The 15,602-nt window shown below is 43.4% G+C and overlaps 1 protein-coding gene across 1 annotated transcript; it reads right to left on the minus strand.

The window, feature by feature from the left end:
• Nucleotides 1-6,596: 6,596 nt before the first annotated feature.
• LOC122987582 (methyltransferase-like protein 27) lies at nucleotides 6,597-12,489 on the minus strand. Its single transcript, XM_044359523.1, has 6 exons — nucleotides 12,162-12,489; nucleotides 11,037-11,162; nucleotides 10,649-10,777; nucleotides 9,863-9,998; nucleotides 8,782-8,874; nucleotides 6,597-8,466 (listed from the first exon to the last, which is right to left on the minus strand). Exons 2-6 carry the CDS (start codon nucleotides 11,142-11,144, stop codon nucleotides 8,243-8,245), a joined length of 690 nt encoding a protein of 229 aa, XP_044215458.1. The 5' UTR covers nucleotides 11,145-11,162; nucleotides 12,162-12,489; the 3' UTR covers nucleotides 6,597-8,242.
• Nucleotides 12,490-15,602: the final 3,113 nt, after the last annotated feature.

The following is a 15,602-nucleotide window of genomic DNA, read 5'->3' on the forward strand; positions in this document are numbered from 1 at the left end:
CAGTCCTGCGTTAGTTCTGCGTTTGTCCTGCGTTAGTCTTGCGTTAGTCCTGCGTTAGTCCTGCGTTAGTCTTGCGTTAGTCCTGCGTTAGTCCTGCGTTAGTCCTGCGTTAGTCCTGCGTTAGTCCTGCGTTTGTCCTGCGTTAGTCCTGCGTTAGTCTTGCGTTAGTCTTGCGTCAGTCCTGCGTCAGTCCTGAGTCAGTCCTGAGTCAGTTCTGCGTCAGTCCTGCGTCAGTTCTGCATCAGTCCTGCGTCAGTCCTGAGTCAGTCTTGCGTTAGTCCTGCGTTAGTCCTGCGTTAGTCCTGCGTTAGTTCTGCGTTAGTCCTGCGTTAGTCCTGCGTTAGTCCTGCGTTAGTCTTGCGTTAGTCCTGCGTTAGTCCTGCGTTAGTCTTGCGTTAGTTCTGCGTTAGTCTTGCGTTAGTTCTGCGTTAGTCCTGCGTTAGTCCTGCGTTTGTCCTGCGTTAGTCTTGCGTTAGTCCTGCGTTAGTTCTGCGTTAGTCCTGCGTTAGTCCTGCGTTAGTTCTGCGTTAGTCTTGCGTTAGTTCTGCGTTAGTCCTGCGTTAGTCCTGCGTTAGTCCTGCGTTAGTCCTGCGTCAGTCCTGAGTCAGTCCTGCGTCAGTCCTGAGTTAGTCTTGCGTTAGTCCTGCGTTAGTCCTGCGTTAGTTCTGCGTTTGTCCTGCGTTAGTCTTGCGTTAGTCCTGCGTTAGTCCTGCGTTAGTCTTGCGTTAGTCCTGCGTTAGTCCTGCGTTAGTCCTGCGTTAGTCCTGCGTTAGTCCTGCGTTACTTCTGAGTCAGTCCTGCGTTAGTCCTGCGTTAGTCTTGCGTTAGTCTTGCGTCAGTCCTGCGTCAGTCCTGAGTTAGTTCTGAGTTAGTTCTGCGTCAGTCCTGCGTCAGTTCTGCGTCAGTCCTGCGTTAGTCCTGCGTCAGTCCTGAGTTAGTTCTGCGTTAGTTCTTGCGTTAGTCCTGCGTTAGTCTTGAGTTAGTTCTGCGTTAGTTCTTGCGTTAGTCCTGCGTTAGTCTTGAGTTAGTCTTGCGTTAGTCCTGCGTCAGTCCTGAGTTAGTCTTGCGTTAGTTCTGCGTTAGTTCTGCGTTAGTCCTGCGTTAGTCCTGAGTCAGTCCTGCGTTAGTCCTGCGTCAGTCCTGAGTCAGTCCTGCGTTAGTCCTGAGTTAGTCCTGCGTTAGTCCTGAGTTAGTCCTGCGTTAGTCCTGCGTTAGTCCTGAGTTAGTCCTGAGTTAGTCCTGCGTTAGTCCTGAGTTAGTTCTGCGTTTGTCCTGCGTTAGTCCTGAGTTAGTCCTGAGTTAGTCCTGCGTTAGTCCTGATTTAGTTCTGCGTTAGTCCTGCGTTAGTCCTGAGTTAGTCCTGCGTTAGTTCTGCGTTAGTCTTGCGTTAGTCCTGCGTTAGTCCTGCGTTAGTCCTGCGTTAGTCCTGCGTTAGTCTTGCGTTAGTTCTGCGTTAGTCTTGCGTTAGTCCTGCGTTAGTTCTGCGTTTGTCCTGCGTTAGTCTTGCGTTAGTTCTGCGTTAGTTCTGCGTTAGTCCTGCGTTAGTCTTGCGTTAGTCCTGCGTTAGTCCTGCGTTAGTTCTGCGTTTGTCCTGCGTTAGTTCTGCGTTAGTCCTGCGTTAGTTCTGCGTTAGTCCTGCGTTAGTTCTGCGTTAGTCTTGCGTTAGTTCTGCGTTAGTCCTGCGTTAGTCCTGAGTTAGTCCTGCGTTAGTCCTGAGTTAGTCTTGCGTTAGTTCTGCGTTAGTCCTGCGTTAGTTCTGCGTTAGTCCTGCGTTAGTCCTGAGTTAGTCTTGCGTTAGTCCTGCGTCAGTCCTGCGTTAGTCCTGAGTTAGTCTTGCGTTAGTCCTGCGTTAGTTCTGCGTCAGTCTTGCGTCAGTCCTGCGTTAGTTCTGCCTTAGTCCTGCGTTAGTTCTGCGTCAGTCTTGCGTCAGTCCTGCGTTAGTTCTGCCTTAGTCCTGCGTTAGTTCTGCGTCAGTCTTGCGTCAGTCCTGCGTTAGTTCTGAGTTAGTCCTGCGTCAGTCCTGAGTTATTCTTGCGTTAGTCCTGCGTCAGTCTTGCGTCAGTCCTGCGTTAGTTCTGCCTTAGTCCTGCGTTAGTCCTGAGTTAGTCCTGCGTTAGTCCTGAGTTAGTCCTGCGTTAGTCCTGCGTCAGTCCTGAGTCAGTCCTGCGTCAGTCCTGAGTCAGTCTTGCGTTAGTCCTGCGTTAGTTCTGCGTTTGTCCTGCGTTAGTCTTGCGTTAGTCCTGCGTTAGTCCTGCGTTAGTCTTGCGTTAGTCCTGCGTTAGTCCTGCGTTAGTCCTGCGTTAGTCCTGCGTTAGTCCTGCGTTTGTCCTGCGTTAGTCCTGCGTTAGTCTTGCGTTAGTCTTGCGTCAGTCCTGAGTCAGTCCTGAGTCAGTTCTGCGTCAGTCCTGCGTCAGTTCTGCGTCAGTCCTGCGTCAGTCCTGAGTTAGTCTTGCGTTAGTCCTGCGTTAGTCCTGCGTTAGTCCTGCGTTAGTTCTGCGTTAGTCCTGCGTTAGTCCTGCGTTAGTCCTGCGTTAGTCTTGCGTTAGTCCTGCGTTAGTCCTGCGTTAGTCTTGCGTTAGTTCTGCGTTAGTCTTGCGTTAGTTCTGCGTTAGTCCTGCGTTAGTCCTGCGTTTGTCCTGCGTTAGTCTTGCGTTAGTCCTGCGTTAGTTCTGCGTTAGTCCTGCGTTAGTCCTGCGTTAGTTCTGCGTTAGTCTTGCGTTAGTTCTGCGTTAGTCCTGCGTTAGTCCTGCGTTAGTCCTGCGTTAGTCCTGCGTCAGTCCTGAGTCAGTCCTGCGTCAGTCCTGAGTTAGTCTTGCGTTAGTCCTGCGTTAGTCCTGCGTTAGTTCTGCGTTTGTCCTGCGTTAGTCCTGCGTTAGTCCTGCGTTAGTCCTGCGTTAGTCTTGCGTTAGTCCTGCGTTAGTCCTGCGTTAGTCCTGCGTTAGTCCTGCGTTAGTCCTGCGTTACTTCTGAGTCAGTCCTGCGTTAGTCCTGCGTTAGTCTTGCGTTAGTCTTGCGTCAGTCCTGCGTCAGTCCTGAGTTAGTTCTGAGTTAGTTCTGCGTCAGTCCTGCGTCAGTTCTGCGTCAGTCCTGCGTTAGTCCTGCGTCAGTCCTGAGTTAGTTCTGCGTTAGTTCTTGCGTTAGTCCTGCGTTAGTCTTGAGTTAGTTCTGCGTTAGTTCTTGCGTTAGTCCTGCGTTAGTCTTGAGTTAGTCTTGCGTTAGTCCTGCGTCAGTCCTGAGTTAGTCTTGCGTTAGTTCTGCGTTAGTTCTGCGTTAGTCCTGCGTTAGTCCTGAGTCAGTCCTGCGTTAGTCCTGCGTCAGTCCTGAGTCAGTCCTGCGTTAGTCCTGAGTTAGTCCTGCGTTAGTCCTGAGTTAGTCCTGCGTTAGTCCTGCGTTAGTCCTGAGTTAGTCCTGAGTTAGTCCTGCGTTAGTCCTGAGTTAGTTCTGCGTTTGTCCTGCGTTAGTCCTGAGTTAGTCCTGAGTTAGTCCTGCGTTAGTCCTGATTTAGTTCTGCGTTAGTCCTGCGTTAGTCCTGAGTTAGTCCTGCGTTAGTTCTGCGTTAGTCTTGCGTTAGTCCTGCGTTAGTCCTGCGTTAGTCCTGCGTTAGTCTTGCGTTAGTTCTGCGTTAGTCTTGCGTTAGTCCTGCGTTAGTTCTGCGTTTGTCCTGCGTTAGTCTTGCGTTAGTTCTGCGTTAGTTCTGCGTTAGTCCTGCGTTAGTCTTGCGTTAGTCCTGCGTTAGTCCTGCGTTAGTTCTGCGTTTGTCCTGCGTTAGTTCTGCGTTAGTCCTGCGTTAGTTCTGCGTTAGTCCTGCGTTAGTTCTGCGTTAGTCTTGCGTTAGTTCTGCGTTAGTCCTGCGTTAGTCCTGAGTTAGTCCTGCGTTAGTCCTGAGTTAGTCTTGCGTTAGTTCTGCGTTAGTCCTGCGTTAGTTCTGCGTTAGTCCTGCGTTAGTCCTGAGTTAGTCTTGCGTTAGTCCTGCGTCAGTCCTGCGTTAGTCCTGAGTTAGTCTTGCGTTAGTCCTGCGTTAGTTCTGCGTCAGTCTTGCGTCAGTCCTGCGTTAGTTCTGCCTTAGTCCTGCGTTAGTTCTGCGTCAGTCTTGCGTCAGTCCTGCGTTAGTTCTGCCTTAGTCCTGCGTTAGTTCTGCGTCAGTCTTGCGTCAGTCCTGCGTTAGTTCTGAGTTAGTCCTGCGTCAGTCCTGAGTTAGTCTTGCGTTAGTCCTGCGTCAGTCTTGCGTCAGTCCTGCGTTAGTTCTGCCTTAGTCCTGCGTTAGTCCTGAGTTAGTCCTGCGTTAGTCCTGAGTTAGTCCTGCGTTAGTCCTGCGTCAGTCCTGAGTTAGTCCTGCGTTAGTCCTGAGTTAGTCCTGCGTTAGTCCTGTGTCAGTCCTGAGTTAGTCCTGCGTTAGTCCTGAGTTAGTTCTGCGTTAGTCCTGCGTTAGTCCTGAGTTAGTCCTGCGTTAGTTCTGCGTTAGTCCTGCGTTAGTCCTGCGTTAGTCCTGAGTTAGTCCTGCGTTAGTCCTGAGTTAGTCCTGTGTTAGTCCTGAGTTAGTCTTGCGTTAGTCCTGCGTCAGTCCTGAGTTAGTTCTGCGTTAGTCCTGAGTTAGTCCTGTGTTAGTCCTGTGTTAGTCCTGAGTTAGTCTTGCGTTAGTTCTGCGTTAGTTCTGCGTTAGTCCTGCGTCAGTCCTGCGTTAGTTCTGCCTTAGTCCTGCGTTAGTCCTGAGTTAGTCCTGAGTTAGTCCTGCGTCAGTCCTGAGTCAGTCCTGCGTTAGTCCTGAGTTAGTCCTGCGTTAGTCCTGCGTTAGTCCTGCGTCAGTCCTGAGTTAGTCCTGCGTTAGTCCTGAGTTAGTTCTGCGTTAGTCCTGCGTTAGTCCTGAGTTAGTCCTGAGTTAGTCCTGCGTTAGTCCTGAGTTAGTCCTGCGTTAGTCCTGCGTTAGTCCTGAGTTAGTCCTGCGTTAGTCCTGAGTTAGTCCTGTGTTAGTCCTGAGTTAGTCTTGCGTTAGTCCTGCGTCAGTCCTGAGTTAGTTCTGCGTTAGTCCTGAGTTAGTCCTGTGTTAGTCCTGTGTTAGTCCTGCGTTAGTCCTGCGTCAGTCCTGAGTTAGTCCTGCGTTAGTCCTGCGTTAGTCCTGAGTTAGTCCTGTGTTAGTCCTGAGTTAGTCTTGCGTTAGTCCTGCGTCAGTCCTGCGTCAGTTCTGAGTTAGTCCTGTGTTAGTCCTGCGTTAGTCCTGCGTTAGTCCTGCGTTAGTCCTGCGTTTGTTCTGCGTTAGTCTTGCGTTAGTCTTGCGTTAGTCCTGCGTTAGTCCTGCGTTAGTCCTGCGTTAGTTCTGCGTTTGTCCTGCGTTAGTCCTGCGTGAGTTCTGCGTTAGTCCTGCGTGAGTTCTGCGTTAGTCCTGCGTTTGTCCTGCGTTAGTCCTGCGTTAGTCCTGCGTTAGTTCTGCGTTAGTCCTGCGTTAGTCCTGCGTTAGTCCTGCGTTAGTACTGCGTTGGTCCTGCGTTAGTCCTGCGTTAGTTCTGCGTTAGTCCTGCGTTAGTCCTGCGTTAGTCCTGCGTTAGTTCTGCGTTAGTCCTGCGTTAGTCCTGAGTTAGTCCTGCGTTAGTCTTGCGTTAGTCTTGCGTTAGTCTTGCGTTAGTCCTGCGTTTGTTCTGCGTTAGTCCTGAGTTAGTCTTGCGTTAGTCCTGCGTTAGTCCTGCGTTAGTCCTGCGTTTGTTCTGCGTTAGTCCTGAGTTAGTCTTGCGTTAGTCCTGCGTTAGTCCTGAGTTAGTCCTGCGTTAGTTCTGCGTTAGTCCTGAGTTAGTTCTGCGTTAGTCCTGCGTTTGTTCTGCGTTAGTCCTGCGTTAGTCCTGAGTTAGTTCTGCGTTAGTCCTGCGTTAGTCCTGAGTTAGTTCTGCGTTAGTCCTGCGTTTGTTCTGCGTTAGTCCTGCGTTAGTCCTGAGTTAGTCCTGCGTTAGTCCTGCGTTAGTCCTGCGTTTGTTCTGCGTTAGTCCTGCGTTAGTCCTGAGTTAGTCCTGAGTTAGTCCTGCGTTAGTCCTGCGTTAGTCCTGCGTTTGTTCTGCGTTAGTCCTGCGTTAGTCCTGAGTTAGTCCTGAGTTAGTCTTGCGTTAGTCCTGAGTTAGTTCTGCGTTAGTCCTGCGTTTGTTCTGCGTTAGTCCTGCGTTAGTCCTGCGTTAGTCCTGCGTTAGTCCTGAGTTAGTCCTGAGTTAGTCTTGCGTTAGTCCTGCGTTAGTTCTGCGTTAGTCCTGCGTTAGTCCTGCGTTAGTCCTGCGTTAGTTCTGCGTTAGTTCTGTGTTAGTCCTGCATTTGTCCTGCGTTAGTTCCTGTGATTATGGTCAGTGTTCCTTTGTTCTTGTGTCTCCTGTGACTTCTGAATCTATCCGTTAAATACTCAGCATTGTTTCCTGCCTGCCGTCTCTCCCCTGCTCCGCCCGCCTAACTGACAGTATCAAAGTGTTTGGCTCAGTCTTATGTCTTTACCAGACGTCTGGAAGGCAACCAGATATACAGTACCAGTCAAACATTTGGACACACCTCCTCATACAAGGGCTTTCTTTATTTTTACTATTTTTTACAATGTAGAACAAAACTGAAGACATCAGAACTCTGCTTGTCTCTGCTTGTCTGTGTGGTGGAAAACTGCCTTTCCATGATCTAACGAATGTGCCAGTGAGAGTGCAAAGATAGCATTAAGCCAGTAAGAGACAGTTCCCAGAGTTAGCAAGAAGGCTAATCTGTGATATAGCAATTTGGTTTTCTGTGTGAAATGATTAAAAGCCGCCAGGTCCGTTTTTACTGTGAGAAAAGATGCTGAGGCAGTAATTTCTAAGATAAGTCACACTTGTATTATCAGCAAAGCATCAAGGTCACTTATGAACTCAGAAATAATGACCAGATGGTTGAATTTAATTAAAAATGAGGTGGAGACTAGAAACTAAGCTCCACAATAGGAGGGGTTATGAAAAGTATATAATATGAGGTTTTATGATTTTGCATCAGGTTTTTCTTTGTCCCGGGACAAAAGGCCTCGGTTTGCTCCGTATCTCTTTACGCACAGTAAACCTCTTCACACTGGACTCTACCAGCTTCCAGTGTATTTTTGTTGGAGTCTTTCTCTTATAAGTTTTAAGTTTACTAAGTTGTGGGTGACCTGAAGATCTATTGGCTCATCTGAAGATTTTTCCACGACAGCAGGTTCGTGTTTTGCATTGTAGCCTTTTCATGGCAGATACCATTGTTTGTGTTACTGGTCAGTATGGTTTGGCTACTGGTATTGGTGTGATCGTGTCTGCTGTAGAGAAATTCCTGCAGAATCAGGTCAGTCCTCCAGAGCAGCATCCTGTAGTCGGGGTTGAGGTCACTCTGACTTTCAAGCAGTGAGAGGAGCTGTTAACTTTGCAGCACAAACAGGAAAACGCTCTGGAACGAGAACAGACTATTCGAGCACAGTTAGACTCAGTTAGACCCTTGTAGGGGCAGTTCTTCAAATTTTTTATGGTGTTTGTGGTTGTTTGTGTTGGTTCCCAAATTTTCAGAAAAGGATCCAGATACATTTGTCTTGTTGTTTGAGAGGTTTGCTAACAGGAAGTGGAGTGACTGTGAGCAGCTGCTGCAGAGTGTGTTGACTGGGGAAGCTCCGATGCTTATTCTGCTTTGCTTATAACAGACAGTAAAAACTCTGTCAAGGTAAAAACTGCAGTTTTAAAAGCATAAGAACTAGAACATGAGGCTTACCGGCAGAAATTCAGTGCAAAGAAATTTTTGTGCATCAGTTTGTGAGTGGGCTGGCCTCTGTTCATTGTGCTAGTTTGAGCTTTATTTGAGTTTATTGAGTTAGTCTTGTTGGAGCAGAAACTCCGAGAACAGGAACCCTTTTATCTCCTTCGGCCACTTTCTCTTCCCTGACTTATTTTTAATAAACCAGAGTTCTTCTGGTCTGTGAAATATAAAACAAAGAAGTTTTATCACATTTTAGATCAAATGACATTAACACTTGAGACGATTCTTTATCCTCTTTAGGGACAAAATGTTTAAATTAATTAACTTCTTCATTTAATCAAAACAGTTTGAAAGATGCACATGCAAGAAAAATCCATATTTTGGCACTTTGCAGATATTTTTTACGTCACATGTGAGTTTAAATCCACCAGCTGGATGTCTGATTAGAGGATGGAACAAGATATTGATCATATATGACATCAGACAGGTTTTATGTGTGTACATGTGTGTTGATCATGAATGATGGATGTTAATGGCTGCTGGATTACGAGGCCGTCTTGTACAGGTAGACAGTCCCGCTGATGTACTGGCTCTCATCTCTCTCACAGATCTGCGGCGGCTCCTTCATGTATCTGTCAGACAGTTTGATTCCTACTGGACTCCACAGTCCCTCCTCCTCCATCAGCTTCAGCTCTCTCTCCAGATCCTCCTTGTATCTGGATGCTGCTGGTCCTGTGTGGTTGCCTCTCGCCATGCAGACGTAACCTCCTGGAGACGACAGGGAACAGATTCAAACACAGCAGGAACTTTAATCCACAGTGGTGTCCGACAGGAAGAAGCTACAGATCAGGTGGTTCTAGTTTCAGAAGGGTTAGGGTTAGAAACAGCCACAAGCTGCTTGAACTTCACACTCTGCTGGTCTGAAGGTGTTTCCAGAATCCTCAAAGACTCTTTGAAGCATATCGATAAAAATATTCTGTCTGCTGCACCATATAAATATGTGAACCTGTTTCAGGCCAAATTGCTCAGAGATCTGCCACGGGTGATGTTTGTATCGCAGGTGAATCTTCCCTCGTTGGTTACCTGGTTTGGCAGCGTGGCAGAGCTCCCTGACAACACTGACCGGTGCAAAACCAACACCTAAAGCCCCGACGATGATCACCACATCAAACAGAGCTGAAAGCAGAACAAGAGGACAGAATGTGACACTTCACACCTCCAGCAAAAACAATCAAAGATTCATTCTTTACAATACATATAATAATATAATATATACTAAGACAAACTCAAAACTGCCTCTGGAAAAAGTTTCAACTCTGCTGTAATAAACTGCTGTGACATCTGGTTTCGATCAGTGATCAGTGATCAGTGATCAGTGAGTGTTTGTGCTGCTGATGAAGACTCATGTACGTCAGAGAGGAAGAGGGACGCTTTCTGGATCTAAGGGTGAAATGAGACTTCGACCTGAAGAGTCTGCTGGGTCACATTTGTTTTCAAAGGATCTCAACGGGAAATTCTGTCCATAGATGGATGAACTAACTTCAACGTACTGATGAACTTTGTAATAGTTTGAGATTATTCATTAATGTTAAAAAATGGAAATGATGTAAACACACTTTGCCTCCAAATACTAGTTTAACTTATTTACCAACAATATTTCTGTCAATTCTGTATATGATCATTTTAAAGAAGCGATTGATTCAGATGTTATATATATATATATATATATATATATATATATATATATATATATATATATATATATATATGTATATATGGTGATGATCACATGATTGATTGGTGTAAAGGAGGAAGTGGCCTCAGGCAGAGCGTGCTCATTAGAGACTTCCGCTGGCTGAGACAGCTAACTTTCAGTTTATTAAATTTAAAAATTAAAACACTGCATTGACAACATCACAGCAAATCTCTTAAACTGAATGTTGGTCTTTGGCTGGTTTAAGACGTCCATGTTTGTTGGGTTTTCAGCTACTACCAGCTGTAACAGCCCATCTGGTGCTCAATAATTCACAGATTTTAAAACTAATTATAATTATTTATTATAATAATTAGTTTTAGCAGCATTGTTTGCTTGCTGTTTATTAATCATACACAACCTCTGAATGATATCATACTGGCTGAATATAAGCGAGTGTATGAGGTGTACCAGGCTGTGCAGGCAGAGGTTGTGTTCCCAGTAAGGCCAGTCTGAGGTCCTGATAGAGGCCAGTTCTAGCAGCTTGTTCCAGCATGCCTCCGCTGCCGTCCACTCCCACAAAGAGTCTGAAGCCCAGTTCAACCATCTGCACACAACAACACACAGCATTCAGTCCGAGCGCTCTGCTTTCACACACCAACACAATAATAAACACAATAATACTATTTCTGCTCAGTGATGAATCCTCTGAGTTCTCCTTTAGTGCCACCATCAGGTCAGAGTTTACACTCGTACAGGCTGAAGGCAGCGACCAGGATGACGTCTGCTGCATGGATGTACAAAGACAAGTCGGAGGGGGCGGGGCCTGTTCATTCATATGAGAGTTGCTCAGTGACACATGAAGTCAAAAAAGCCACTTCCTGCTGTGAAGAATCACCCAGATGAAAACACACTGAGCACGCTCATTAGAGACTTCCACCAGCCGAAACTTCTAACTTCCAGTTCAGCCCTCCGGCTAACTTGAAAGGGGAAATTCTGACGATGAAACGAATCATTTCAAGTTATGATGCTCAAATAAATGTATCCGCTGATTTACAGATGTCTCTTTCATAAAGAAAATCCGTGGGAAAAAGTCTTTTTGGGACTGACAGCATCACATGATGTTGTAATTACACAGTTTGGCCACTATGTCAAATCGGCTTCAAAGCCTGGTGCTGTTCCTGTGTCCAGTTGTCTTTATACGCCCACGGTGACTCACATCACTGAAACATTTCATGAAGCCAATCTGAGACTCACCAGTTTAGCAACCAGTCCCGACCCGCAGGCGACATCCAACACCTGAACTTCCTGTCGACTCCCTGAGAAGTTGGCATTAAGGAAATCAACTGCCAAGTTTGGCGCTCTGTAGTTCATCTCGGCTAAATCCTGTTGATGTAACGTGTTAAAGTTATTCTGACCCTCAGACTTCAGCTCATAAACATCAGCAGAAACCTTCTGTGTCTTTCATAATATTTAAGATTCACAGTTAAAAACTCCTTATTTATCTTGTATTGGTCCTTTATGCAGCCCCTCAGTTCAGCCTCTGTCTCTAACAGGCCGTCTGAGCTCCCGATGAGCCCACTGTTATTAAAACTAATAATACTGATGATGATGATGATGATGATGATGATGAGACGTCACTGACCTGTTCGTAGGTTTCTGCACATCTGTTGTACAACTGGATCGTCTGCTCTGAACGGACACTTTCACAAGACGGAAGGAAGATTTCAGTTCTGCTGCTGTCGCACATCATGAGGAGACGACTTCAGACCTGCCAGAGAGGACAGACGTCACCTGTATGTCACCTGTACTTCACCTGTACTTCACCTGTACTTCACCTGTACTTCACCTGTACTTCACCTGTACTTCACCTGTACTTCACCTGTATGTCACCTGTACTTCACCTGTACTTCACCTGTATGTCACCTGTACTTCACCTGTACTTCACCTGTACTTCACCTGTACTTCACCTGTACTTCAACCCTAACCCTAAGAATAGTGTTTTTATTGACCCACAAACATTTCTACAGCAGATTATAAAATGTCACACAGGAAGTTAGTGGATTGAACTAATGTGTCATTAACTTCACTTAATTATGTAAGATTTATAATTTGATGTTAATTCAACCAAACATCTCTAGCTTTTATTTCAACAGCACTGCTGAATGTTGAATCATCAGCTGCAGGTTCATGCAGCTCCCAGTTCTCTGGAAGACAAACAGGTTTTCATGCAGGTGAACGTGAATTCAGTCTTTCTGTCACTGATTACAACATGACCAACGGTCACTCAGCTGTCTGCTCTGTAGCTTCCTCCTTTAATATTCACTACAGCATCACATGTGGATTCATCCGCCGCTGAAAACAGTCCCAACAGATGCTGTTTGTTTGTTAAAATCTACAGTGAGCAGAAATTTATTACTGAACTGTTTTAAACATAAAACTATGTATTTATGAGCTGTTTTTAAATTTGATGAACAAAATGATGCCAGTAAAATACTCAGAAGTTTATGATTTTAAGATTTTCTATCATGATCATTTATAATTGATTATCAGTAAAACATTACATCCATTCTGTCTCATTTTCTGCATCTCAGTTTTCTTTCATTCTAAACTGAATCAGTTTGAGTTTTTAGACATTTGAAGACATTTTCTTAGACTGTTTTCTGACATTTTATAGACTAAACAACCAATCAATGAATCCAATCAGGAGTTGAGACGGTAATCAATAATGAACATGAAATAAGAGAACAAGCTGACTGTTTGTACTCACCTGTGTGTGGATGTGTGCAGGTACAGAAGCAGATGTGAGACTCGCAGCAGCTTTTTCAAGGCTGAGGTGAGCTGCTGGATGCTGATTGGCTGACTGCAGTGTCATTAACATGCTGGACAGATGGGCGCATCTGGCTGCAGGTCAAACCTGTTTGAAACCTGCAGGTTCAGTTCCAGCTAAGACGTTTTGATGCTATCAGCAGTCTGAGAATCTGGAAGTGAATGTAAAGAATTCAACAAGTTTCTGTCAGTAAATTTGTTGTTATATTGTAAAATAGTAAAAGTGCAACTGTAGAAATCATGAATATTAGAAACTATTTATTTTATTATTGTTCCATGTTAGAAAAACATTTCAACATTTTTCTTTTCTTGCTGGATCTGAATTGTGATTCCTGCACAAAAAAAAACATATTTTGTAAAATTATCTATTTCATATGATTCAGAGAATGTGTACATGTACATTTTTAGAATATATGCAACATTATAATGTTATTTAAAAAACTGCTCTAAAAGTTTTTGCACATCTGATGGTCAGATAACGTCGGACAAAGCTTCACTTTGTCTTTCCTGATCCGCCATCAGACACGTGTGTTTTTCACAGTAGTGGGTGAGTGCGAGACGCCGACCGCCAGGCGGCGCCGTCTTGCTTCTGTCTAACCAAGACACCGCCGTACTTCTGCCATCCGGTTCTCACGCGACGTGACTTCCTCCCATAGTCACAGACCGACGACGTCATAACGTCAGGCCCCGTCGCCATCTTGTCACACACACACACACACACACGCACACACACACACACACACACACATACATGCATTCCCCTGCATGTGTCCAACCTTGTGCAAAGCTGTTTGTGTTTTGTTTGGTAGGATTAGATTTTAGAAGTTATTTATTGAATGAAGCATTTGTTAACTTTGTTAATTTTGCTAAGTTTAATAAACACTGTTATATCTTTAAAGAGAAGTTCTTCTGTCATTATTGTGTGTAATATTGTGAAAAGTGGCTGATTGAAGGAGTCAGAGCTCGAATTCACCCTTCTTTGTTCATCCTTGAACGTTGATATCTCTCAGATATTAACATTCTAGCTGAACTCCTTTTATGAAACTACCTTGTTTGGTTATTGGTCCCGGTTTCCGGGTGGTGCCCCGTATTTGTTAATTCATATTAATAATTCTATTAATTGTTATAATTAGTTAATTATCCTTGATAATTGATGATTATTGCCAATAATCAACTGTGTTCCTCACAGGTCCAACAGTTGGTGCCCGAATTATTGATTAAGGTTAACAATATCTTATCTTCATAATTCATAATTATCTATGATAATTATTAATTATTGCTAATAACCAAACACACTCCTGCCCGTCCCAACAAAAGCAAATGTAAAAATGTCGTCAGTGAAGATAAATCTGCTGAGTGTTGGAGGAAACAGTTCTCTGTCACCTCTGTTGACAAAAATAAATCATTAACGTATTTGTATAAAATAAATATTCATAAAAACTCTAAAACTCAGTATTTGTCTGTTCTGAATACCATATTTGGACCTTATAGAACACAATCTGTCACCTGAGCAGAGATCAATACTCTGATTGATCATCCTGTTTATAACACTTATATCACAGCTCTCTCTCAACAATGTGACATTTTATTAGATATTTTGTATATATGTATAATTTTATATATTATAGATTTTGGCCCCAAATAATTCCACAAATGATGAGACATTCTCATCATAACCTGGTTTATTAAATAACAGAATAAACACAAATAATCAATAAATACATTTAACACATTCAGTACAAACCCATCAGAAGCATCCAGCATGTGTTTCTGCTCTGCAGTGAAATATAACATGAATACGTGTTTGCACATTTCACAAGAAATTACTTTATATAAATAATAAATAACATGTTGTTACGATGGACCGAGTGACAGGAAGTGACAGGAAGAGTCTTTAAAGACTTCTGACATGAAATCATTTCAGTTGCTTTTATTAGTTCGACTGTATTCAAACAGTTTGTTCACATAAATAAAAACCGTCTTAAAAAATTATAAAATCAATATTTATTCAATGTCAACAGTATATTAGACCCGCAATTATTTAAAAAATATTGAGCCTAAATAAACAACATTTAAGTGTGAAATTGGTGATAATAAACAACTGCTAATTATAAATTAATAGCTAAGATGTTTAATCCATAAATCATCATCAATAATGTAATTACATTATTACAATATGGTCATTTTCCATAGAAACTATTGCACTATATCAATAATGTAATTACATTATTGATATATTATCAATAATTACATTATTGATAATGTAATGTAATAATTACATTATTGATAATATATCAATAATGTAATTACATTATTGATATATTATCAATAATTACATTATTGATATATTATCAATAATTACATTATTGATATATTATCAATAATGTAATTACATTATTGACAATATATCAATAATGTAATTACATTATTGATATATTCAAATTGTCCTGTTCAAACATTTAGACAACAATAGTTTCCATAGAAACGAACCTGTGTGTCACTGGTGCAACAGCATTCACTATCAGGCTCCAAAAGCATGTGAGTGAGTGAGTGAATGAATGAATGAGTGAGTGAATGAATGAGTGAGTGAGTGAGTGAATGAATGAATGAGTGAGTGAATGAATGAATGAATGAGTGAGTGAGTGAGTGAATGAATGAATGAGTGAATGAATGAATGAGTGAGTGAGTGAGTGAATGAGTGAGTGAGTGAATGAGTGAATGAATGAATGAGTGAGTGAGTGAGTGAATGAGTGAGTGAGTGAATGAGTGAATGAATGAATGAGTGAATGAATGAATGAGTGAGTGAGTGAGTGAATGAGTGAGTGAATGAGTGAATGAATGAATGAATGAGTGAATGAATGAATGAGTGAGTGAATGAATGAATGAGTGAATGAATGAGTGAGTGAGTGAGTGGAGTACATAAGAGGAAACAAACCTGCTGATGAAACTATATGAAGAATATAAAGAAGTTTTCACCAAAAAGGGCAAAACTGCCACAATTAACACAGTGAAGGAGACGACTCGGCACAAAACTGCTGACAGATTAAGTGCACACCTGTAGACAGGTAGTGATTTCCTAGAGCTTTGAGGAGTAAACTTATTACCAGGAGGTTGATGGTTCAATTCCTGCATCCGACTTGATGAGTCTGCATGATGAAAGTGAAGAGCAAGTTGCAGTTGGAGATGAAGAAAATACAAAAACTTGAGCAAAAGATTAAAAAGCTAAAAGACTAAAGAGAGTCTCAAAGAGATCCCTCTTAAAGCCCAGGAAAGGAAAAAGGAACCCTGAGTCTCTCTTGGCTTTTCTTTTTATAACTATAACTTCCTCTTATTTGTATTACCACATACCATCTATTTCCAGGACATCTATCACTTACATGCT

Source organism: Thunnus albacares, chromosome 8 (assembly GCF_914725855.1).
Source record: "Thunnus albacares chromosome 8, fThuAlb1.1, whole genome shotgun sequence".
Classification (NCBI taxonomy): domain Eukaryota; kingdom Metazoa; phylum Chordata; class Actinopteri; order Scombriformes; family Scombridae; genus Thunnus; species Thunnus albacares.